This window comes from Rhineura floridana, chromosome 20 (assembly GCF_030035675.1).
Source record: "Rhineura floridana isolate rRhiFlo1 chromosome 20, rRhiFlo1.hap2, whole genome shotgun sequence".
Classification (NCBI taxonomy): Eukaryota; Metazoa; Chordata; class Lepidosauria; order Squamata; family Rhineuridae; genus Rhineura; species Rhineura floridana.
This window is the reverse complement of record NC_084499.1, coordinates 14,162,670-14,189,103: the sequence shown is the minus strand read 5'-3', so window position 1 is coordinate 14,189,103 and position 26,434 is coordinate 14,162,670. Positions and strand designations below refer to the sequence as shown.

At 48.3% G+C, this 26,434-nt stretch overlaps 1 protein-coding gene across 14 annotated transcripts in view; it reads right to left on the bottom strand.

Moving 5' to 3' along the window:
* GARNL3 (GTPase activating Rap/RanGAP domain like 3) overlaps positions 1-26,434 on the bottom strand; it is a 120,486-nt gene that overhangs the window by 68,331 nt on the left and 25,721 nt on the right. For 4 of the 14 annotated variants that reach the window (XM_061603780.1, XM_061603783.1, XM_061603786.1 and 1 more), the window contains exons 2-3: positions 23,479-23,918; positions 12,034-12,103 (exon numbers count right to left, since the gene is read on the bottom strand). The exons of 2 other annotated variants lie outside the window; for them this stretch is intronic. In XM_061603780.1, coding sequence (XP_061459764.1) covers positions 12,034-12,103; positions 23,479-23,699 — 291 coding nt within the window. In that variant the 5' untranslated portion in view covers positions 23,700-23,918. Of the gene's footprint in view, positions 1-1,377; positions 1,400-12,033; positions 12,104-23,478; positions 23,919-25,883; positions 26,009-26,434 lie in introns of those variants that run through there. 8 more of the 14 variants (XM_061603788.1, XM_061603787.1, XM_061603789.1 and 5 more) reach the window with 4 other exon arrangements.

Genomic DNA, 26,434 nt, shown 5'->3' with positions numbered 1-26,434 from the left:
CGCCTGCTGAAGACCTTCCTCTTTCAACAAGCCTTTTAAGTAGAGACCTTATCCCAGTCTGTGTTGGAATTGCTTTTTAAGATGTTCTTAAGCTTTTTTTTTTTAAGATGTTTTTAAAGGTGTTTTGTTTTAATATATTTCAATCTCTGTTTTTATGATGTTTTATAGTGTTTTTGTTCGCTGCTTGGGCTCCTAGTGGGAGGAAGGGCAGGATTTAAATTTAATAAACAATAATATATATATATATATATATATATATATATATATATATCTGTTTGTGAAGTCATAGCCATCTTATTATTGCTAATCAGTCGTTCTTATCAGGGTTCATCATGCCATGCCAAATTCTGGCCTCAGCTGCCCCCTTCCCTGTAATGGGGACACAGGCTTTCTTCAAAGAAGCAAAGCTTTCACACCTGGGAACACTTACTCAATCCGCCTTTACACACGTGCTCCTAACCCTTCAGCCACATTCTTAAAACCAGCCAGGCAAACCTAAATTTTGTATCCTTGGTTGCTGTCCTGTTCTCAGGGGAAATGGCTTATCCATTTGCAGATGAGATAAAGCTGAAGCTTTCAGAGCTGCTTGCTTTCAACGTACAAAGGCCTGTTGACATTCAGGAGGTACCTCATTAAGCTTGCCGGCCTATGTGCTGCACGTGGCAACCTGTCCCTGGTTGCCACAAGCCCAAAGGAGAGAGAATGAATGGACAATGGGTGACTGCAGGGAGGGAGGAAGGGAGGGAGAGAGTGTGAGAAAGAGAATGAATGAATGAATGAATGATGAATGGAAGAGAAAAGGGTATCCCGCTTCCTTGCTGCTGTGGCCCTGCCCATTTGTGTGTGTGTGCTCAGTCAACCTGATCACCCTCCCTGAATGTCCACCCTTCCTATTTTTCCTCTTTGCTTTATCTCCTCCTTCAAAAAGAAACGGGGCGGCGGGACGGGGTATGGTCAATGTGTGTACTGCCCCGTCCATCAGCTGAAGGCCAACACAACAGATCCTCCTACCAGCATTAAGGAGGAATTACATTTCTGGGAAACACCCACACGAGCCAAAGATACTGTGCTATCGCTCATCTTTGTTCCTCATTCTTAAATGCTGGCCAGCTTCCTGTTACACAGAGTCCCCAGCATCTTGCACGAGTCATCAGTTAAGACCAGTCGAGGCTGGTCTATTAGGGCCAATGAGGTACTGCCCCACCAACCTCAGTCTGTCCTCAGCCAGCCCCCATGTGCCTACTTCCAATTATAACCCGTCCAGGGCGTGACACTGCCCGTCGGTTTCCTCCTCATTAGTCTGGGTTTTGCCCTTGTGGAACTCAATGGGGAGGAGGATGGGGACAGAACTAGAATTAATTGGCTCCGTTTACTGACCTTCTCACAGGGGGTGGCGATGCCTGTCACCTGTAGTCTGTGTTGCACTTGTTGAGCTCAGCACAGAGGGCAGGGACAAAGTGAGAGTTAGTTGGGCCCACTTGTCATTGGCTCTGGCTCAGCCAATCATTGGCTCCAGCTCCACCTACTGTTGGTCCCTCTGCATTCCGCCCCACCAGTTCCAATGGGCACCAATCATCACTGTTTAAGACTTTTTTCTTTTCTTCCCTATGGGTCTGCAATAACCCTTAGGAAACCTGTTGCTATATTCAGGGCCTTTAATTCTCAGCCACAAATAATGCAAAGTTCACTTTCCCAAACACTGATTAGGGGCACAATCCAACTTGCATTTACACTGGGCTGAGGGGAGTTGGATGTGGTGGATCTCCAGCTGAGCCAGCTGGGTCCTGGCTCAGCTGGGCTACGCTGGTGTAAATCCCTCAGCCTGGCTCAGCCGGGGTTCAGCAGGGCCAGCCTGGCTCAGTCAGGACACAGCCAGCTTAGCTGAGACCAGTGCAAGTGCAGCTGGCATAAGACCTGAAAAAGAGGAATGGTGGGGGCGTGACAGGGGAGAGGTCAAGGTGAGGGCACTTAGGCCACATCCAGCTCATGCTTGGAGTGCTCCTGCAGGTCCCAGTGCAGGGGAAAGTTATGCTAGGAAAAAGGTCAGCCAACCCAGAGGTTCCTGAACTGCAAATGGATGCGGTGGAACTTTATGATGGATTCTCTTGCTCCAGCACAACTTATGCCGGCTTCCCCTGAGTTGGATTGAACCCTAGCCATTGCATCCCTGCTCCATTTTAGGATCAAAATTTTGAGTTTCTCCTTTTTTGCCCTCCAAGGACTGAGAAATACAACAATAACTGCAGGTCAATTAGAAATGTTAACACATCCTCCTACCCCCTGCCAGCCTGGTGATGTCACCATAGCATCCTCTTTCATGGCGCCCTTTTAAGTCAGGAAAGAATGTCTGGCGCATAAAATATTGCCATTGGCCATGGAGGGCTCTGGTGTGTGCGTGTTGTGTAGAGTTGCACTTGCATGACCCAACTGGAGCCTGCAAGCCTCCGGAATGAAGATGGATCATACATACAATCAAATTAAAGCCTATTTAGCTCGGATGCTAGTTCCCGGCACAGTTCAGTCAACGGGATGTGCATCTTAAAACAGCGTGCTTTCAGAGGGTGGCAGACGCCCTTCATTTTAAGGGACGTTCCATATTTCAAAGACACGGTCTTTTGTTCTAGAAGAGATGAGGCCAAACAGAGGTCTCCGGATCACATCCAGCCCTCTGTGAAACTTTTTTTCTACCCCCAGAGTAGGGATGGAAGAATCTGTCCATTCTGGTTTTCTCAATTTTCTCATTCTTCCAATCTTCAATTCAGTTCTCCACACGTCTATGGCAGTTTGTGATTTTTTGTTTTTTAAAAAATTCTCATACTTCAGCATTTTAGTGCAAATGTATTCTAATGAACACATTTTTGTAGACAGCTTTGACTTATGTGCACATTTTTGCAAGCTGTTTCTCCTAATATAATACATTTTGTGTATGTTATTTTCACTAATGTATCTATTTTACGCACTCTTTCCCCAAATATATGCATGCTGTAAACACTGTTTGGTTGGACAACTGCATCACAAAATTCAGATGACTGTGAATTTCAAAGGCTGGCTCTGTTTCAGTTTTCATACCGTTTCAGAAAATGCAAATATGATCGATTCAGCTTTAAATGCAAACTGAATTAAATCTCTCCCCCATCCTGAGTAGCCCAGCTTTATGAGTGATAAAATGTTTGTCCCCTATATGAAAAAGCAACGAGTCTCCATGTATTTTATAATGTGCATTTTGGAAAGGCAAAGGACCACTGTCAACCTTCTAAGCTATACAAGGAGATATTTCGTGAAGCAAAGTCATTCCTCTGTCCCCCAAAATGACACCTTCATACCACTGGGGCATGCATGCTTCATAGATGCAACTAGGTAACGTTGCAGTGGAGGCTGCTCTATTAGGGCAAGTGGGGCACTCGCCCCACCAACCTCAGTCTGTCCTTTGCCAGCCCCAATGTGCCTGCTTCCAATTATAACCAGTCCAGGGAACGGCACTGCCTGTCGGTTTCTTCCTCATTAGTCTGGGTTTTGCCCTTGTGGAACTCAACGGGGAGGAGGATGGGGACAGAACTAGAATTAATTGGCTCTGTCTGTGATTGGCTCTGCCTACTGTTGGGCGCTCTGCCTACTGTTGGGCTCCCTGCCTTCTGCCCTACCAGTCCCAATGAGCACCAACCACTGCTGACTTTATAATCAAGGCTTTGTTCTTCCAACACTTTGTCCATTTTGGTTTCTCTCCTTTGTTCCACCGTGCCCCGGCTTGGTAGAAGTCTGAACGAATTACTTGGTCTCACCACCACTATGTTCCTTCCACTGTTCAATCTGTTTTGCTTTTCCCACCCATCATTGTCTCCTTGCACCCACTAAGGGCCACATGTGGACCCTGAATCACTGGTTCCCCAGCCCTGCTTAAGTCTTCCTTGATAGGGAAGATGCTCCATACCTGTTTAGTTGCCTTTTCCTGTATCCATCCCAGATCTACAGTCAGATATCTTGAGGCTGAAGGGATTCCGGAAAGGGTAAGCATCTGGCTGACTGGCCCAGATGCTCATGTCCCCCACCCCTCAACGGCCAATTTTGAAAGATGGGCAGGGCCACCCACCTGTCAATGACATCAGGTGACCCATTCTCCTCTCCCAGCATGGTTTGAAAACAAGCTGTGTGGACAAAGGCACAGGGCTTTGCAGGCATCGACGATCATGCCTCCCACTAAGCCCACACATTGGCCCGTGCAGTTTGATTTCAACGATTAGGTGAATCGTTCCAAATTCTGTTTGTCTACATGCAGAACTGACCCTGAAATCCCGCAGCATTAATCTGGCTCTCTTGTTGATGAACGCAGATGCCATTAGGAAAGAAAGAAAACCATTCAGAAAAATGTAATCAAACGTCTCTAGCACTAGAGCATAAAAACAGAATTATTTCCGAATTCCCTTAAATGTAATGAATTTTGAGGCAGCCTACCCGCTTCGCTGCAAGAGACATTAGATATCAAGAAAATAAAAGGTTATTTCATCTGGAGCAATTACATCTGCATCCTCCTGGCCCTTTCCCCTTTCGCAGCAGCCAAGTTGGAAGCTGAGCAAATCATGATGGAGTCAAATATGCAGAATGCATTTCGGCACCAGTTTGACGGGGAAAAAATCCTGCAAATCCTTTCTCGCAATATGCTGAGCTCATCTGGGAAGAGACATATATTTTTGCTTACTGTCATGGGGCCACGCTGGCAAAGTCCCCCCCCCCTTTGTCAATTTAGCAAGGTTGCAGGGAAGGGAATTGCAGAATCCCACATTTCAAAGTGGCAGGGTTGAGGCTTTGTAATTGGACTTTAGCTCTGCTCCTCACCAGAAGCAGCTCTGTGTCAGCCTCACGGGTCTGCAACAGTGTTGGACCAAGCTTTCAGACTTCATGGTCCTCATGTCACGCACCAGAGCCCACTGGCATACCTTGAGAGAGAGCAGCTTTTATGGGTAGGTGGGTGGGTGGTAAAAAATTGAGCAAGAGAGCTGGAAGCTTAGTGGAAGAGCATCTGCTTTGCATGCAGAGGGCCCCAGTTTCAGTCCCCAGCATCTTCAGGTAAGACCAGGAGACTCCTGCCTAAAACTCTGGAGAGCTGCTGCCAGTCAGTGTACACAACACCGAGGTAGATGGACCAGTGGTCTGATGCAGTATAAGACATCATTTGTTCACTTGGAGGAAGGGCCGCAGTTCAGTGGCGTTACTTATTTACTGAAATATTTATAACCTGCACTTTCATACAAAAAAAAAAATTCAAGGCCCTATGCAAAATTATAATAAAATCAGAAAAACATCCATAAAGACCTAATTAAAAACTTCAATTAAGACCTCAGTAAAGACTGTTAAGAACATCTGCTTTGCATGCAGAAGGTCTCGGGTTCAATCCCTGGCCTCTCCAGGTAGAGCTGGGAGAGACCCCATCCAAAATCCTGGACAAGCATTCGCCAGTCATTGTAGATGATATTGAGCCAGATGGACCAACGGTCTGATTCGGTAGAAGGCAGCTTTGCATGTTCCTAAAGAAGACTCCTGTGGATTCCCAAAAGGACCCAGAGAGAGAGGAAGCTGCCTTTGCCGATGCTTTTGAGCTTCCTTTTTAGGAGGTGACGGCAGGGAAACCAAGCGGCAAGAGCGACGCACAAGCCTCAAACCCCTCCGTGGACACGTCCATGAACCCAGTGGCGTCTGGTGCCCATCAGGACTGGTAGGGCGGCAGGCAAGGAGCCTGCCAGTAGGTGGAGCCACAGCCAGCGACAGGCAGAGTCGACAATTTTTAGTTTTCTCCCTATCCTCCTCCTCCCTGCTGACTTCTACAAAGGCAACTATGAAAGTAAGGAGGAGGAAGCTGACAGCTAGTGCCACCCCCTGGACCCGTTGCCAGAGAGAAGGCAGGCGAGAGGGGGCCGGCGGACTAGGGTGGCGAGCCAGCACCCCATTTGCCTTAATGGACCAGCCACCGCGGCATAAATCCTTTGCTCATAAACCCTTTCCTCACCACCCTTCGCCATCCAATGGCTTCCTGCTTCAGGAAAACACTCAGCCCATTTTCCATCGCTCTCCCTTAGGCTTGGAATTGCTTCCCAAAATGCCTCTGTGTGGTCACCTCCCTTAAGTCTCTCCTCAAATCTCATATTTTGCTGGAAGTATTTGGGTCACACACACGGCCTGATTGTAACTTAGCCAAAGGAGATGCAACTGAAATAATCACGTATTCTTTCGCCTGCCAACTCATGCCTCCGTTTCCCCACTTAAAAACATATGAGGCCTGTAGCTGGCTCTGGCCAAAGGCCATCTAGTCCAGCATCCTGTTCTCCTAGTGGCCCACCAGATGCCCCAATGGGAAGCCTGCGAGCAGGACCCGAATGCAACACCACTCTCCCCACCTGCGATTCCCAGCAGCAGCTATTCTGGGGCATAGTGCCTCCAACAGCAGAGGTAGAACCATTGCGGCTAGGAGCCAGTGATAGACAAATTCACTGTCTATTAGGTCTTCAGAGACTGATTACAACCGTTTGCTGCAGCAGACCCACTGGCACAGGGAACTATGCAGGGTGGCCTTGTCTTTTACAACTCGCCCTAGGCGACCAGGAATTTCCATGAGAGGACAGGCAGAGGAGGAACAGATTCCTCAAGTCTCTCCTCCGACAGGCTGCTTGGTTCCTGCGACAGGTATAGAGGAAGGAAAGCCCTTTTCCGTGACCTGCACAGAAATGTAGAGAGGCTGGCAGAGGACTGATGGATCGCCCCGTCCCTCCTCCGCTGGTAGAAGGCTTTTCTTTTTTACTGGCTAGAAGTCTGCATTTCCATGCCGGCCGCCAAAGATAGAGATTCTCCTCCTCTGCAGCCGGCATGAAGAAAAGCAGGCTGCCAGCATTAAGCAAGGTCTTTGGGTGGGTTTATTTATTTATTTATTGCAAACGCAAACCTTTCGTGGACTTTTCCACAAAGGGGCAGCGCTTTGCAAGCCCCGAGGATCAACTGATCCTCAGAGTGTTGGTAAAAACTGGCCAGGCAACATCAGGCGATTGGCAAGCAGGTGGCCTCCCCCACTTGCCAGACCTGGCCCGCTGGGAAGACTGGGGAAGGTAAAGATCCAGCCCGCTGGTAGGATCCGGTTCCTGATGCCTGAATTAGGGGGCAAGTTGAGGGTGCATGGTTTAGAGAGGCTCAGCACTGGCCGACATGCCCGGGCTTCATCCAGTCCTAAGAAGGGGAAGGAGAACACCCCCTCAGTCAGCATGCTTTGTTTCCCTAAATCTGGGGGACGGCCATAGCTCAGCGCTACAGCATTCATCCCCGGCATTTCCAGGTAGGGCTGGGAGGGACTAAAGGTGGGGTAAGACCTGATCTAAGGTGGGTCACACCTGTGACAAACACAAATGGGTGGTTAAGTGGGAACACGTCAGCCCTACAGTACGGTGTGAAAGCACCTGAGGCCACTACCTCGCTGAGTCTAAGCTGGTCTGGGGTCTGGCTGGTGCCTGAATGGGAGACTATTTGGGAATCACAGGTGTGCCGCCTTGGGTTGCAAGGCAGAACAAAGACTGGATATAAATGGAAGAAAACGACAGTAAAAAAAGAGATGCCTGCACTAGATTTAGTCTGGGGGCCAAATGCAGCCCCCTCCACGCCCCTCTGTTTGGCCCGCAGGACTCCCCCAAGGCCACACCCCCTGCCCCCAGGCCACCACCCCTGCCCTCAGGCCACACCCCCTCGCCAGCCCTGCTTGGAACCCTTCCTTGAGCATTTGGGCCTGGCTAGACTGCATCCTTGGAACTCTAGCGCCGCTTATTTGTCTGGTTGTCGAGGAACGTGCGAGTGTGCACAGAAAGAGGCGTACTGGGCAAAGGTCCAATGCACGTTGGTTGCCCCACCCACTCTTGCCTCTCATCCCACCCCGGAAGGTCCCCAAGAAGGGAATGTGGCCCTCGGGTCAAAACAGATCCCGCAGCCCTGGTTTACAGTACAGTTCTGTATCAGCGCTCCTCGAGCAGAAGGAATGATTTTGTTAAACCAGCACGCCCTGCAGGGCTGATGTGCCCTGACAAAGACAGAGAGAAGTAGAAAAACTGATCTATAATTAAAACTCGGTCCCATGAGGCATGTCGGGGTTAAAGGCCTGAGGAGGTTGAAGACGGCTCAGCTACAACTCAAAGCCGTATGAGGAAAGACAAAAAAGTCAGACGGCCAATGAGGCGTGGCGATCAGCGTGTCGGAGACCTGGGTTCTAATCCCCACTCAGGTCATGAAGCTCAGCGAGCGACTTTGGGCCGGTCACTTTCTCTCAGCCTAGCTTACCTTGCAGGGTTGATGTGAAGCGAGGGACGAAGGGGGTAAGCCGGTCCAAAGGAAGAAATACTAATTGTTCAAATCTCTAAAAAGGGCATGGAAAGCGGGGACAGAGAGTTTATCTTCCTCAGCTCATGACGACAGGGGCAAGTGAGGGGTTCATGTTCCAAGAAGGTAGGTTAAAACTTGGAATTCCCAAAATGTAGGTAGCAGCAGTCTTCCAAGAAATAAATACACATACACACATATACACCAGACATAAAAAGGCACCTTTCTGGAATTCTTTCAGGCTTATACATACATTCTACTAACCCTGGCTCCTAAAGCTGATGCCTGTGTTGTACCTCCACCATCGAAGGCAAGACGCTTCTGAATTTCAGTTGCCGGAAACCACAGGAGGGGAGAATGCTCTTGCACTCAGATCCTGCTTGTGGGCTTCCTATTGGTTGGCCACTAAGATAACAGGATGCTGGGCTAGATGTGCCGCTGGCCTGATCCATCAGGGTTATTTCTCTATTCCCCTATGGCAGGGGTACCCAAATTGTGGTCTGTGGACCACCGGTGGTCCACAAGTTTCATTCAGGTGGCGCCTGGCATGCCCGCGTTAAATATTTCAATTGGTTTTTAATCGAATTTGCATTGCTCCTTTTATTTCACGGAGTGCATTTTATGGTATTGCAATTTGAAATTCTGTGGCACGCACGTTGTATTTGCAGCAATACAACCAACGGGAGAAAAGACGCAAAACAAATACAATTAAAAACCATACAGCATCTAGCACAGCACATGACAGTCGCTACAACAGACAGAAAAACCGTTTCAGTTTTCAGTCAGCCCATCAACAATCGTCAAGTGGTCCGTGGGGTAAAAAAGCTTGGGAACGACTGCCCTATGGCAAGACTGAACTGACTTCAGATGAACAGAAGGAAATAACGTTTGCACAATGTTTTTTTGCTGCTATTTTTAGTTCGGTCGTTTTAGCAGCCGGGTCATGGTTGCTTTCTCGTTGCTTTTAGATTTGTAAGCTGCTCTGAGCAACCCTTTTGTGGAAGGGAAAAATCAGAGTACACATTTATAAAATGAATGACAACAGCCTCTCATTTTCCCAGGGCTAATGGGTCCCAAACAGCTTGCACTGGCGTGAGTGGGCTAGTAACAAACTGTGTGCCGGCTAGTGGTTTTGGGGGGCTTATTTGCAAGGTTGCTTAAGCCCAAGATGTTTTGGCCGCCTGGCGGGGAGGGCAGGAGGAACATCCAAGCGATGCCAACCCTTTAGGTAAATCACAACAACAGACAATTTGCGGCCCATAATGGTACCCAAATGACTGCCTCTCTCCACTTAGTGTTGGGGCCAGGCCTGTTTTGGATACCACATAAAACAGTCCTCAGGGAATCGGCTGGGACTGGATGACTCGCTGGATCCTGTCCTAAAGGAATACATAATTGTTGTTGTTATGTGCCTTCAAGTCAATCACGACTTATGGCAATCTTATGAATCAGCGACCTCCAGTAACATCTGTCATGAACCACCCTGTTCAGATCTTGTAAGTTCAGGTCTGTGGCTTCCTTTATGGAATCAATCCATCCCTTGTTTGGCCTTCCTCTTTTTCTACTCCCTTCTGTTTTTCCAGCATTATTGTCTGTTCTAATGAATCATGTCTTCTCATTATGTGTCCAAAGTATGATAACCTCAGTTTCATCATTTTAGCTTCTAGTGATACTTTTGGTTTAATTTGTTCTAACACCCAGTTATTTGTCTTTTTCACGGTCCATGGTCTACGCAAAGCTCTCCTCCAACACCACATTTCAAATGAGTTGACTTTTCTCTTATCTGCTCTTTCACTGTCCAACTTTCACATCCATACACAGAGATCGGGAAAACCATGGTCTGAATGATCCTGACTTTAGTGTTCAGTGATACATCTTTGCATTTGAGGACCTTTTCTAGTTCTCTCATAGCTGCCCTCCCCAGTCCTAGCCTTCTTCTGGTTTCTTGACTATTGTCTCCATTTGGGTTAATGACTGTGCCCAGGTAATGATAATAATCCTTATACATCAAATGATTATCAAAAGGCACCCATCAAAACAAGCAAAAGACGATCTAGGAATGTGGGAATCTGCCTTATGCCGAATCAGACCATCTATCCCAGTATTGTCTATGTCAGGGACGGGCCCCCTGCAGCCCTCTAGATATTGGTGGACTACAACTCCCATCACCCACATCCATTAGTTGTGCTGGGTGGCAGTGATGGGAAATGGAACCATGATATCTGGGCGGGCCACAGGTTCCCCATCTCTGATCTGCACTGGCTGGCAGTGGCTCTCTGGGGTTTCAGGAAGGGGTCTCGCCCACCACTACATCTGGAGATGCCAGGGACTGAGCCTGGGACCTTCTGCATGCAGAGCAGATGCTCTAACCACTGAGCTAGGTCCCTGCCCCTTATTTAATCCAACCGTAACCAGACCAGGAAAATAAAAACAACCCGTCCCCCACCCCCCAAAAACTTACATCTTTGTTTTCAGACAAGCAACCTACCATGCATGCTCTTTGGCAAGGACATCTTGGGTGGTACCCAATGCTAGCCCTACTCGGAGTAGACCCCCTGAAGTCAACGGGCACGGCCAACTGAGGTTCATTCACTTCAGTGGGTTGATCTCCAAGTAGGACTCAGCTGGAGACAATCCCTTCTGTTTGAGTTCTTATCAAAATGCCAGCACTAATCATGCCAGAGTTAAAATACACACACACACAGATTCAATCTCCTTGGCACAATGCTGCTCAACAATCATCCTTCAGATGCCGAGCCCTGGATGCATGCACATACTCCAGTGTGTATATTCCCAGTAGCCAGAAACCTGCAATTGTGTTAAGAGTCAGAGGCAGGGGGGGCACCTCCAGCCTTCCTTCCTCTATGTAGTCAACTCGTACAACTCCATTCTAAAATCACCCCCCAAAAACCAAAACACACCAATGGCATCCCAATTCGGGTAACTGCCACACGGTCTGTGCAAAAAGCACCTCCATTCAAAAGTCAAAGTAGCAAGGTGGGAGGGAGAAAATGGATGGAATACAAGCAATGGGCTTGGTTTGGTTCAATATCCAATAAGTTCTGTTCACAATAAATGCATTGAAATGAATGCACCTATGCTAGTCATGTCCACCCATTTTAATGGGTGTAACTCCGAGTTGGATGAGGATTGGATACAGGGGCAGGGGAACCCATTCCTTTACTTCCCATTGCAACATCTTAAAATTCTACCCACGTTTCTAAAACCTCCCAACCCACCCCTCCACCCACCCCCAAAGACCCCAAACCAGTTTTCAGTTGCTGGTCCTTCATGCCAACCTCAACATCCGCATGTGGGTGCAAAACCAAGGTAACATTTATTTACCCCTTCGGTCTGCAAACCAACCACCTGCAAATCCACTCTCTCACCAGGCGACAAAACCCCCAGGAGAGAGGGATCGATATTTATTGCACTGGATCCCGACGATCGAGAGCGAGGGGCAGCAATGCAAACCCAACTCAACGCCAGCGGCTTTGCACACCCACCTATTTCCAAAGCTGGGCTGCTGTCACTTGAAAAGTGGGGGTGTTGGGGGGGGACATAGGCAGACAAGCCAAGAATCGATAAGGTGCGCCGAGGCGCGGAGAGATGGTTACAGAAGCCTTTCAGGTGTACAGAACGGACTGTGCACTTACAATTCGTTAGGGAAAAAAATGAGGAAAAAAAACTTACCAGTTCTACCGATCCATAATGCTTTCGGCTGAACTCTCCGCGTCTACAACCCAGGTCCTCGGAGACAGAGCTGGAATACAAGTGCTTCATCAGTAGACATAGCTAACTGGCCCCTCTAAGCTATCGGGGAGGGGGGGTAGCTGGGGTGGGGGAAAGACAGATTTTTGTTTTGCTTCTCAGTTCCGCCGAGGGAGGTTTGCAGCACTGAGCTTCATCGCTGCAGGAGACCCTCCTTGAAACATAAGACAACCTCACGCAGCCATTGCAGAGCCTGGCTTTCTGAATAAAGGGGGGGGGAGAGGAAGGGTGGATGGGGGGGAGGCACAGGATTGAAACGCCCCCTAATTGGGAGGCAAAAAAAAAGAAAAGCAAGCAAGCAAGAAGCTAAGATTCAATTAAATATTTAGTCATGACATGATGATCGATAGAGAAGGGCCAAGGCAGACAGTAGCTCGTAATTGCATTTGCGAGAGCCTCTCTCTCTCTCCCCATCTGACCAAAAAGGGAAGACAAAATCCTGCAGCAAGCTTAAAGGAGGGGGGAGAGAAAAAAAGACAGCAGGCTGACCACCTCCCTCTGCAAAAGGAACTCCCCACTCCAAAGCAATTTAACTTTCTTTTTAGGACCGTTGCATTCATGCTCCCTACATTTTTTCAGAGGAAAAATGAAATGGGCAAGAAAGGGAAGCAAAGATTTTTCACCTCGGAAACCCATACTCAGAAATATATAAAAGCGTCCTTTGCAAGAAGTTTTCTCTCGGCAGAGAAGCCCCTGCTAAAACCTTCATTGAAGAGATGTGGTGGGTGCTATTGCTATTTTTATTTATGAAGAGCGCTCGTCAGTCACTGCTACTGTAGAAGAACTCGGGAACGTTTACCTTCCTGCAGAGGAGGCTGTCCGTTGCCACTCTGCACGAGTTTCCCTTCAGATCACAGAGAGCAGAGACTCATGCAGAAAGACAAAGGGTGGGCTTCTTTCACTTTCAAACTCCAAAAAAGCACGGGGCTCGGGATGCACGAATGAAGCATACGTCAGCTGTGAGAGGCTACGGAACGTGGATCCAGAGAGTGCGCTCAATGCCGGCCATCCTCTCCCTCCTGACCCTACCTTGGCCTTTCATTTCAGCTCCCACAATTCTCTCATACTGATGTCAAGTCAGCAAAGACTGCTTGATTTCAAAGCACTGCTGAGCTTTTCAAGATCACCCTCTCCGCCACCCCCACCCGTCTGCCCCACTTGGCTAAGCATTCAACCTGGCCTGGATTGCACACCTAGTGGCTGTTGGCTGGCTTTCAGAAGGCGGTGCCGGAGCCAGCTGGAAGAGAGAATCTCCGCTATGAAACGAAATTGAGCAGGCTATTTTGGAGGACCCTGGAGGGGGAGTCCAACCTCCACCTCCGAGAGGAACGCCTCCCATGGCATCGCTGGTAGCGCTGTGGCTGAATGGCAGAGCATCTGCTTTACATGCAGAAGGTCCCAGGTTCAATCCCCAGCATCTCCAAATGGGACTGGGAATCTCTCCTACCGGAAGCCCTGGAGAGGAGCTGCCAGCCAGTGTGGGCAACACAGAGCTAGATGGGCCAAGGGACTGACAGTACAAGGCCGATTTCCTATGTTCCTATTGCAGGGTTTAGGTCGTCGTGAACGTATTGCATTGTTTTGTCTCAAGGTCCTCAAAGCACCACGCTTACACCACCCATTTTAACTTCCCAACAAGCCTGTGAGGTAGGTTAAGCCGAGGGTAACCAGCCAAAGGCCAGCCAGTGAACTTTGTTGCCGTGCAAAGATTTGAACACAAGTCTCTCCAGTTCTGGTCTGACGCAGACAGTACTGAGCTGGATAGACCAGGGGTCTGAGTCGGGATGAGCCCTGTGCCCTTTAATCTGCACTACCCTCAAGATGAAAGGAGGTAACACAAGGAAGGAAGAGCATAAGAACAGCCTGCTGGATCAAGCCAAGGGCCCATCTAGTCCAGCATCCTCTTCTCACAATGGCCAACCAGCTGTCCATGGGAAGCCCGCAAGCAGGACCTGAGCGCAAGAGCACTCTCCCCTTCTGCGGTTTCCAGCAACTGGCATTCAGAAGTATGCTGCCTCCCACAGTGGAGGGAGAAACTAGCCATCATGGCTAGCAGCCGCCATTGGCCTCACCCTCCATGAATTTGTCTAATCTTCTGTTAAAGCCCTAGGCTGGTGGCCATCACTGCCTCTTGTGGGAGCGAATTCCCTAGTTTAACTCCGCGCTGCGTGAAGACGCCCTTCCTTTTGTCTGTCCTGAATCTCCCAACGTCCAGCTTCACTGGAGGTCCACGAGTTCTAGCGGGTCGAGAGAGGCAGGGAAACTCTACATCCATTCTCTCCATGCCCTGCATCATTTTATATGCGTCTGTTGGGCCACCTTGTCTCTACACTGCAAAGTCCCGCATGCTGCAAGGAGATTCCTCCCCAAGCTTTCCACTTTGTAAAGTCCAAGTGGCAACGAGTATGGATGCTTTTTGTTGGGGGGTGGGGGGGAGAGGAAGGTTCCCTGCCCGTCACTTCTACCATCCTCCATGAATGTATGAAGATGCTTTATAGGGAGTATTGCCTGCTACCCTGATTGGCAGCAGCACTCCAAGGTCTCATCCAGAAGACTTTCCTGTCACCAGCTACCTGACCCTTATTTCAAACTAGAGACCCTCGGCGGACCGAACTTTCTGCGCGCAAAGCATGCACTCCGCCACTGAGCTATGGCCTCTTCCCATAGCAACCCTGCAGGCCGATGGTACTCGAGTCGAAGGACCATTTCAGACACAATCGCCAGGTTCACCATGAAAAGCCCACTGGACATGGAGCCACACCCAGTGAATTCCCATGTGCAAGGTGGGTGCTTAAATGCGCATCCTCGCTCCCCACTGGCTGCTCTAACTTGGCATGCTCAAGGGCAGCAAGCAAAACACCTTATGGATACCAGTTGCTGGAAACGGCAGGAGAGGAGAGTGCTCTTGTGCTCAGGCCCCGCTTGCGGGCTTCCCACAGGCATCTGGTTGGTCGCTGTGAGAGTAGGATGCTGGACTAGATTTGTCCTGATCCAGCAGGGCTCTTATGGTCTTTTGTGGGCATCAGCCTTAAGCAGAACTCCATCTCAGGCAACACCCAACCAAACTCTTTTAAAAAAAAAAGCCCAACAGTTGACGATTGGCCATACCTACTTTCCCCCCTCCCCATCAGAGAATTATCATAAACTGGACCTGAGGATCCTTTGAAGGTTCCAGGTAAATGGTTGAGTCCATTTGGATGTCATGCTAAACCACAGTTTAGCATCCGTAGCTAACCACAGTTTAGTATGATGATAACTGGCAAGCTTTTCCTTCCTTCCAGCATGGGCACGAGGAGGAGCTCAGAAGCATTCACTTCCCAACTGTCCTGTAGTCTGAACTCAAAAAATATGGTTCGCCTTAATTATGGTTTGTTTGAAACAAATCAACTTCAAACCACAGATTATTCAATGGTTTATTTAAACAAGCCATAATTCACATTAACTGGGTTAACACAGTAAACTGTGACTGATCAAAATGAGACATGAAAGCCAGACTGAAGAAAAGGGAAGCACGGTGAAGCCAAGGCTCACTACAAGTTGCTGTCACCACACTAAACCTGGGTTTATTGACACATCAGAAGATGAACACTATTAGGACTAGCCGCATGACAGTGAGCATTTGGCTACTTTCCCAAAAGTAGCTTTCCCAACCTGGTGCCTTCTAGATGCTGCTGGATTACAGCTCCCATCATCCCTGGCCATTGGCCACGATAGCCGGGGCTAATGGGAGTTGGGACTCCCAAGAACAACTAGAGGGCCACAGGTTGGATGCAACAAAAACTGAAAGTCAATTCACTCCAAGCAGATGCATTTCAGCACCCATGAATCACCCGTCGGGTCTGGTATTTTGGAAGTGCACTTCAACATGATTATGAATTGCACCAACATCGTCCTATATTTGACTTTTTGGTTGCTCCTCTGATTTGCTCTGCCCCGCAGTTCGCTCCTTCTGAATTCCGTTTTAAATTGGGAGAAACTCAAAACATGAGTTCTGGAACCAGGGCAGGTACGGATTTTGTTACATCTTTCAGTCCATTTGGTTCACCTACACATTCCCACCCTCCCCTCCAGGTTCCTGAAGCACTGAAAACACTGGAAAAAAGAAATCTTCATGCAACTGCATATAAATATAAAGGTAGCCAAGGAGGCAGCTACAAGTGGGGAACCTCCTCCAATTTGGCCTGCAAGGTCACTTTCCCCAGCTGGGTGGCTGGGTGACATTAGCTGGTGGACAGGGGCGGGGATCAATCCTGCTGACTGTTGTTTTGCCAGCGTGTTTCCCGCAGGAAACGCACTGGCGAATCAGACCCCCTCCCTGTACCCCGCAGACCACCTATGAGTCACCTGATGTCAAATAATTGACAGGAGGGAGGTCTTGCTCACCTGTCAAAGTTGACCTTTGGGGTGCAGAGAGGGAGGTAAAAGATCTGGCCTGCTGGGCCAAAAATTGCCCCACCCCTGTGATCCCAGAGGACAACATACTGTCTGGCTGGAACCTTGAACAGGAGGACACTGCAACTTTTTGTTGCAGGTCCCACTTGTCCATTTGTTCACCTTCAGCGCCAGTCTGAGGTTCTGCAGTCCTGTGTTGTTGTTATTATTATTATTAAATTTTATTTATACCCCGCCTTTCGGCCAAAGGCCCTCAAGGCAGCTTACAAGAAAAATAAACACAGGTATAGAAACACAATAATATACAATATAAACAATACAATATACAAAAATTAAACAGAAAAAACATTATGTTCCTTTCTGGGACTACATTCAGGCATGTTCTAAGGGTTCTCCCATGCGTGACCCAGAACATGCTGAACGCTCCCCTGAAGGAGAATGGCAGGTTGAAGGGCACAAGCTGCTGTTTGGGGACAGCCGTCTGCCGTAAAGGACTGAAGCTTCTGCTAGACTCCTGGGGAATCCCAGCTTTCCACAGAACACAGTTTTTGAAAAGCACTTCTCTAGGAAACTTCCTCCTCTGTGCCAGCTCATCTGTCATTGACAGTGTGTACCTCGTGGCTGGCTTCTGTATGAAACCTCTGCTTACCCTTGGCAGGGGATCCTTTTTCATGGGGGGGGGAGTGGGGAAGAGAGAAAGCCAACCTTAATGAATGCAAAAAGCTAACCAAAACTGGAGCGCAAAACAGATGTTTTGGGTTTGATGCATTATTTGCTCCCCCCGCTTTAACTCTTTGAAACAGCCACTACACCTCCAGTTTCTTTTACCCCCTGGCGTGAGGACGACTGAACTTTCTTTCGGATTTAGTCAGCCGCAAACCCCACCCTCCAAACCGCCTTGTTCGCCCTTTTGCTTAAAATTCCATCCGCAACCTTGTCAATAATAGAAGTCCATCCAACCAGAATTATTTCTATGTTGGTTTCTGTGGCAACCAGCACCCCCAGCCGCAGAATTACATCGCCAGAAGAATGAGGCTTTAAAAAAACAAACGGAGGAAAAGCTAGCTGTTCCAGGAGTCACACACACACATATACATATGACTGTGCCTTTTCAGTTCCAAATTAATACAAGCTAGTTACGTATCCAGGAACTTTGGCCCATGATCGAACATATATTTTTTTTATGGTGCACAATTAGTTGCCTGTAGAGTGCTGCAGAATGTTCCAATTCTTCCACATGGTTTCCCAAGTGATATAGTTACTGGTGGCTAAAGAGACGTTACTGGATGAAACTGGCCATCCTTGCAAAAGCTCTGGTCCCCTGCAAAGTCCATTTAGGCTGCGAAATGAAAGAGCATCCTGCAGTGGTTAGGCTCTTGCGCAGTGCATTCTTAGAAAGGGGAGAGGAGAGAATTTAAGATGCTTCCAAAATCTGTCCTCATCTGAGTTTCGTCCCCGGATTTGGAGTTCTGAATGACCTCATACGTGTTTCCAGTTAAAGTGAAACCGGGGTGTTAGGAATTCGCTGTTGTTTCATCAACAACAGCACCACCCAAGCACAAGAAACAGACAGCAGGCTCAAGGGAATCCCAAGGTTTGCAGACGTATAAAAAATAAATAGGAAAATAACCCGAAGGAAGGGAAAGCGAAAGCCTCTCCCTCCCCCCAAAACAGCCCAGAGTATTCTGAGCATGCTCAATAGCCACACAGTGCTGACTGACCACTGGAGACAGGGGATGGAGAGACTGGAATACTCAGCAGCAGCACTTCATACCGCAACACTGAGTTGCAGGTTTCACTTGCTTTTCTTTAAATGATTATTCTTTCCAAATCTTGTACAGTGCACACCTTCCCACCCCTTTCAGTTCCTTTACATCTTCTCCCTCCCTCTGGGTTATTAGCACACTGGTGTGCGTGGATAAAACCTGCCAAAACAGGGATCTTGCCAAAACAGGCATCTTGAAGCCACTGCATGTGCGTGATATCATCAAGACACTTTGTGGGGCGTTTCTCGTTTTCATCAATGTACACACTGCAAAAGCAAACCCAACGTGGTTGTACGTGTGGGTGTATTAAGTTTCTTTTGTGTGGTGTTCCACTTATGTGCATGAGCAAACACAAAAAGAATGGTGATGCAACCGCCTGAAAGCCAACATGTTGTACTATCTTCTCTGACCACCGTAGTCCATAGAATCTAGAGCAGTGGAGGGGAACCTTTTTCAGTCAGGGCAAATGTCGGGGGGGGGGGGGCGGCACATGCTAGTGGTGGGTGGGGCCAGAAGCAAAAGTGGGCGGGGAAATGAATGTAATTTTTTTAACCCCTTGTACTGTAGCCTAGTTTCTACACACACATATGCACCCCTCTCTATCCTCCATCCAGACAAGCGAGAGCTCAACTATTGCTATTATTATCTTTACTTTTACCCCACCCTTTTTCCAAAATTGGAACTCAGGGCGGCTTACAGATAAAAGTGGATACATACAATAAAAACATACAAAAACCTGCATTAAGCTAAAATTAAACTGTTTGCAACATTAAAACATTAACATACACTCAAGACACTTAAAAACAATTTAGAAATACTGCGATTAAAAGCGTGAGCAATACAGCATACCTCTTAAGGCCCTGTCCTAAGCTCAAGGATGCATTTCAGCCAGGCGAAGACACTCAAGGAGAATGCAAAGTGACCTGGGGCGAAGAGGTGCGGTATGCGGAGAGTTCCGAGGGCCAGATAAGAGAGGCCTGGAGGGCCATTACGAGATAAAGGATTAGAGCAAGAGCAGCCTACGGTACAAAAAAAGTTCAACTTGCAACTTTGCTCAAATCTTTACAGAAACCCTTGATCTACCAGTAGATCCTGATGCACATGCTCTCCCTGCTCTCTCCCCCCCTTGCGATGATCAACCCCTGTTCAGGGCCCTCGCAATAATCCCATTTGAGATTATTCTATCCTAGGGGAAGCAGCAAAAAGCCAAAGTCAAATGCACTCTGCAGCTTTGGGGGAGGCTTTTTTTTGGGGGGGGGGATAAAGCTCCCTGAAGAGGCACAAGGTTAAAGAGAGAGGGAGATGGGTTTGTGCAAATGGAAGCTTTGGGAAAAGTACAGAGAAAGACCCTTTCTCCATCCAAGACTTCCTTCAACACAAACACTATAGTCAAGCTGGCTGTGCACAGCGGTGGGCGGCAGGGCTGTGGAGTCGAAGTTGTGGAGTTGGAGTCGGGAGCAATTTTGGGTGGAGTCGGAGTCGGTAGAAATCCCTGGGGCTGATGGGAGTTGTAGTTCAAAAAAGTAACTTTTCCAAGCTCTGAATTCACATGGTGGTGATGAAATGCCTTGTGCTACCATTTTACTACAGTAAATTTGTTATTACTAGTTAATATACAATTGCCATTTATGAAGGAGTTGGACAGCAGAAAAATACAGGAGTTGGAGTCGGATTCGAAGGTCTGGTGTACCGACTCCACAGCCCTGGTGGGCGGGGCGGGGGGGAGGGAGAGAAAAAGAGGGTCCCTTCCCTGCCTAGTGTCAAAAGAGCAGGCAGACTCCCAGATGCATTTTCCAGCTTTGACAATAAAAATGCAGTTAAAGAGGCAGAGAGCAACCCCACCTGGTAAATGCATTTTGCTAAGCCTTGCAAGGTCCTAGCCGTGGCTGACTCCTCGGGTGCGAGCTGCAGGTGTGGGTTATCTTGCATTCCGAGTTACTTCTCTCATAATGCTAGAGCTTGGGGGGCCGTCAAACAAAGCTGAACACTGGAAGACGCAGGACAGGCAAAGCAGGGGGAAAAAACAAAAAACACTTCTTCACACAGCACAGAGTTATGGAATTCGCTCCCGCAAGAGGCCGTGATGGCCGCCGACTAGGATGGCTTCAAAAGAGGATCAGACAAATTCATGGAGAATAAGGCTAACAATGGCTACTAGCCACGATGGCTATGCACTCCCTCCACCGTCGGAAGCAGTGTGCCTCTGAATACCGGTTGCTGGGGACCACGAGTGGGGAGAGTGCTGCTGCGCTCAGGTCCTGCTTGCAGGCTTCCCATCGGGGCATCCACTGTGAGAACAGGATGCTGGATCAGGGCGCTTCTTATGTAGTCGGCAACTAGAGGAGCGCAGGCTCAATCTGGCCGACAGCTGACCCGCTAACCTAGGCTGCCATCCATCATCCACTTGTCTCTCTTCCTTGCTTTTCCCCCTCCCTCTTCTCTTGTCGACAAACAGAAGGGACAAACCTCCCTATTATTTTCAGCTGACATGTGAAGCTGCTTTAAAGACCATCGATCCATCTCGCCGCTTCACGCTGGCTGACAGCTACTCTCAAAGGTCTTAGAGGCCGAGAGGAGTCTCTCTTAGCACGGCCACCTTTTGCATGCCAAGCAGGCCCTCTGCCAAGTGAGCAACAGTCCTCTTCTTCTCCTGATCTGAAAAGGATGCCCTCATTTTAGGAACCCTTGACCAGGACTGCCACGGTCTTGTCCCCAATTTTGCAGTAGGGTTAGTCACACGTTACCCTGAACACATGTACAAGCTGTCTCTGTGCACAAACAAACGTCTGTGTGAAAGACTGGGCAGCTGTCGATTTGTGCAGCTCAGCTATGGGGTATACAAGTACACAGGAGGCAAGGCAGACAAAGCACGTTTCAAATTCAAACCTCATTTCAACTGAACATATTTGGTCCAGTTAACTTCAGCATCATCGGGAATTAAAAACGACAATGGAAACGGTTATCTGAATAAGGCATTTCAAGGGAGTGCAGAAAATAATCCGTTGAGCTGGATCCAGATTGTTTATTGTGATTTCATGGTAACTGGACAGTGCCAAATGCCAAAAGTTTTAAAATAACTTTTTGGGGGAGGGAGAGGAGAGATTCAGGGGCCTTTATGGGTTCTCGCCTTTGCTTCCCTTGAGGATTTTCTAGGGGCTTTCCAGAACACCAACGGTCAGTTTTTTGCACTGAGAGAAAAAATGGACCCTCCCCTAGACTCAGAGTCTCCCCCCCACCCATTTCAAGCAAATACAAGCCCAAAATGTACGCATCTCATAATTGCATTTATTACAGAAGCACCCAAATTAGCCCCACGCACACAGACAGTACTCCATACTGACAAGATGATCAATCAGGCCTCTGCCTCAGTGAGGCTGAAAAGACATCTTCTGTATCTGACCTACAACAAACAGCAGATACTGACAAGCCCAAGTATCTAGGGAGACAACAACCCCCTCCCCAAAGTTTCAAACGGTGGGAAGACAGGTCTTGACATGAAAACTAGCTGCCTTTGAAAATAACTACCATTTCTTCTAAACAAATGCAGCGGGTGGGTGAGGCAAAATTGCAGCAGTGAGGAGTCCAAACAAGGAGAACGCAACCGAACGCCGGTGTGGTGTAGTGGTTAGGGCATCAGACTAGGACAGGGGAGACCCGCGTTCAAATCCCCCCACTCAACCACATGAATTTAGAGCTGCCCTAACCTAAGCCTCAGGGTTGCTGCAAAGACAAAAAGGGCAAGTGGAGAAACAGAGGATGCCATTCTCAGCAGTGACTGTGGCTTACTAAACCTGGTAGGGTGGAAGGCAGGGAGCCCAACAGGAGGTGGAACCAGAGCCAATGACTGACAGAGCCAGAACCAACCAGAAGCACAGCCAACTAATTCCAGTTTTGCCCCATTCTGTCTCCTTGCTGAGTTCTACAAGGGCAACACTAAGGCTCAGGAGGACGACTAAGTGTACAGGCAGTGAGAAGGCAGGCAGGCGGGGCTTCGCAAAGGGCAGAATGGGGTTGGTGGGGCAATGCCCCACTTGTCCTAATGGATCAGCCTCCACTGGTCACTCCAACCTTCTTGAAAGAAGGATGGGGTAAAAATGACAACAAATAAATAAATGTGCACTACAAGCTAGCAATAGGGTGGTTCATGACAGATGCTATTGGAGGTCACCGATTCATAGGGTCGCCATAAGTCGTAATTGACTCGAAGGCACATAACACACACAAGCTAGCAAAATGCCACTATACCCGGGAGCAGAGCTTGGAAGTTACTTTTTTGAACTACAACTCCCATCAGCCCAATCCAGTGGCCATGCTAGCTGGGGCTGATGGGAGTTGTAGTTCAAAAAAGTAACTTTTTCAAGCTCTGCCCGGGAGAGATCCCACTCAGGGCCCAACAACTCATCCCGGATGGAAGGAATCTTGCCCTCATTGCAGTAGTGTATTTTATTGCACCCCCACACCGGGGGTGTACCAAGACACCATTTGTAGCAGGATCTAAACTGGCTTCCTGCTCCTGATGACTCCTACCCTGAGTTCCATTTCCTTAGTCATAGAAATGTGGAATAGAAATGTGAAGGCACAAAAAAAAAACAAAAAGCAGGAAAATGGGAGGGAAACTGGCCCCCCAGATGGAAAAAAAGGGGGGAAGGGTTTTTTCCCCTTAATTTTCTTGGGTTTTTTCCATTTCTTTTCCAGGCCTTCACAACTGTAACCAGGAATTCCATAGGCAAGGCTACTAGTCTCTTAGCAAGCTAAAAAAATTATATGTTAATGATGATGATGATTTTTACAGGCCAGTGACTTTTGTGGGCTTATTTAGAAGGCTGCACTAGCAGTTGTTCCCAGGGACTGCCCCCCACAACAGTTGGACCAATACTGGGAACTGCTTTTATGCGCATGTGCAAACCCACACATACACAGATCCATGGCCTCGGCCTCCCTTCTCTTCACACGTTCTCCCGCCATTCTGTCAAAGACTTGACTGTAAGCTCCTTGAGGGCAAGGACCTGTTCTTTTGCACCTGGCACAAGTCACGTTCGAACACAAGGCCTCTCCTTGCACTGGATACCAAATGGGCTAGAGAAAGGAGGGGCCCCTCAAAATTCAGGAGAGAGCCAAATGAATCACTGGGCCTCGCCGACAGAGCATTAACATTGATGGGCTGTGAATGCAGCGCGCTGGAAGCGAGAGAGACTGCTACAGATCTTACCGGACTTGATCCAGCTTTACAGGAAAGTAATTGCAAAAAAACCCAGCAATTTTTACATATATGAAAAAGAGAGGCATCCAGCCAGCGCAATTGTCCTGGATGAGCATCCCAATTAAAAGAGAATGCGAGTCCAGATGCACATCAGCCACACGTGCAGACGCCTGCTCCTCCTTTGCTGGATGTAGACAATGGTTGGGTAGAGGGCACCTGCCAGCAGCCATTCTGCTTCATTGCAGCAGAGGAAGAAAAGGGAAGCAAGGGCCACTCCACCGGCTCTGCTGAGAAATCAACTCCACTGAGCTCCTCCTTCCCTCAAAGGTCACCTGGCAGCAGCAAAGGGAGATGGCAAGCAGGACCACTCCATCAGCCCTGTTGAGAAAACATCAGCTTTGGGCTCCTCCCTCCGTCAACCGCCACCTAGCAACAGCCATTCGAATGAGCTGCAACAGAGAGAGAGAAGAGAAGCAGGGCTACTCCATCGGCCCTGCTGAGAGACCAGATCCATTTGCCACCTCCTCTCACAAAACTGTTTCTATTCCAGCTAGTCATTATCAGAACTGCTATGCAACTTTAAGTTCTGGTGCCTGCACTTTCCTTTTCCCTCCTCACCCCTTTTTCCTTTTGCATCCTGCCTTTTCAATGGCAAGCCTGCATGCACAGACTACTGTGTTTTTATTATCTTACGTAAGCCACTCGGAGCCTTTTCAGTTGAAGAGCTGGGTAAAACTGCTATTAAACAAAACCCGCACGCGTCTGACGAGTGCCTCGCTTAATTAAAGCATTTTGACCCCACTCTTCAGCTGAAAAGGCTCCCAGAGCAGCTTACAAAATACCATTAGCTCCTGCCTTCAGGCTTACAATCTAGAAAACATGACACAAAAGAAAAAAAGAGGCAGGGAAGGAAGAGGAAAAAAGTAAGCTCAGCACCGGCTCGTAAAAGTTAAGCAGCTGGGATGGAAAGCGTTCAGATAACCTGATGGAACGGCTGTTGCTAGATGAGAGTTGGAAAGGCGCTTGTGAGGCTCCCCCATAGAGCTCCTCACATTCGAGGACAAACGCAAGCTCTGAAATGGACTTTGCTGCTGGTAAAAACCGCTCCCGCAATTCAGCAGAGCCTTGCAAACTTTAAAACATGCAGTTTCACCACTGCTGAGTCATTCCCATTTAGCACACCTTGGATCCTCAGTTCTGCTCCTTGCGCATCCTTCTTAAGGATACCCCAGGCCCCAAGAGGGAAATCATTCCCCAGGAAATCCCCTGGCAAGAGGCGTGAGCCCCGTGCCGCCCCCGAGGCACCCTCCCCTCCTCTCCCGCCGCATACTCTCAGAAATGGCTGCACATGCATATCCAGCACACATCAAGCTCCTGCTGTCCATCTGCCCACCCTTTGCCTTCACCGCTTGGTAGCCCCACAGTCATCCTCACTAGCCCATCCTAGAAGCAGCAGCTGTGGGGCCATTGCAGAGCACATCGTGCCACCTGCATTACAAACCTAGGGAACTAGGAGCCCAGCCAGCATTGTCTAGACAGGGACTACTGTACAGTGCAAGAAGATGGGGAAACAAGCGCTTTCCTCTTGTCATTTCTCCCCCCCCAAGGCCCAGCTCTGGTGCTTTTCACAGAAGCCTGATGCAACATTAATGGGTGAAGCTTCTCCCCCCATCGCTCTGACACCCCCCCCATTGCTCTGCCTCCATGCTGGGAAAGAGATTTGCTCACTGCATTTCTGCAAATATTGTTAGCACGGGAAGGGAGGGGGAAAGATGGATCAACCCACTCGGGTGCTGGGTCTACAACAGGTCTCTCCTCCTCCCTTTTTGTTCACCCCAGAGAATTCAAAGTGGTTGGACTGCAGGCATCGGTTGACCCCTCTCCCCTTACCACTGCTCTTGAGCTGACCGGTGGCCCTCTTAACATTGCCCAACAGCAATTCCCATCAGCCCCAGCCAGTGTGGTCAACAATCAGGAATGACAGAGGTTGTCGTTCGGCAACATCCAGAGGGCCGCAGTTTAGCCACCTCCGCAACAAAGACCTGAACCCCATGAAATGCAGCCCTGCCCTGCCCGGCTGCCACTGGGGAAAAGCTGCACCTCTTGAATGTCAACCTGTCATGCAGTTTTTGAAAGCTGCAACAGACCTGTCAAGGGGAAAGGAAAACAGAAGGCAAGCCTAACTCCAACGCTGTTTAAAAAGAAAAACACCCAGTTTCTGATATGATTGGTATTCCCCCCCCCAAACGGAAAGTGGTACGGTAATATAAGAACTGTTACCTCTTCATTCCCACCTGGCAAGACTTATGGATCTCTAAAGACATACATGGCAAGCAGAATTTGTATTATCCCATCTTTCCTAGAAAAATAACTCAATTTATTTTTTATTTTATTTGTTTTAAAATTGTACATACCACCAAGAGTCTAAGAACATTAACTCTTAAATATCAGACAGGCACCATCTCTGTTATCTTTTCAGCGGCGAAGACCTTCTTCTTTCAACAAGCTCTTTAAGTAAAGACCGTATCCCAGTCTGCATCTGCATTAAAATTGCTTTGTAATATGTTTTTAAACCTTAAAATACCTTAAAACACCTTTTAAACCTTAAAATAAATGTTTTTAAAGCTTTTTTAAAAACGTTTTTAAAGATGTTTTGTTTTAATATGTTTTAATGGTTGTTGTGTTTTAATATATTTTAAAGTCTGTTTTTATGATGTTTTAAAGTGTTTTTAGTGCTTTTGTTTGCCGCCCTGGGCTCCTACTGGGAGAAAGGGAGGGACATAAATCAAATAATAATAATAATAATAAACATCAGAAGAGCCTGCTGGATCAGGCCAGTGGCCCATCTAGTCCAGCATCTTGTTCTCACAGTGACCAACCAATTGCCTCTTTGGGAAACCCCCAGGCAAGACCTGAGTGCAAAGAGACTCTCCCCTCCAGTGGTTTCCAGTAACTAGTATTTGGA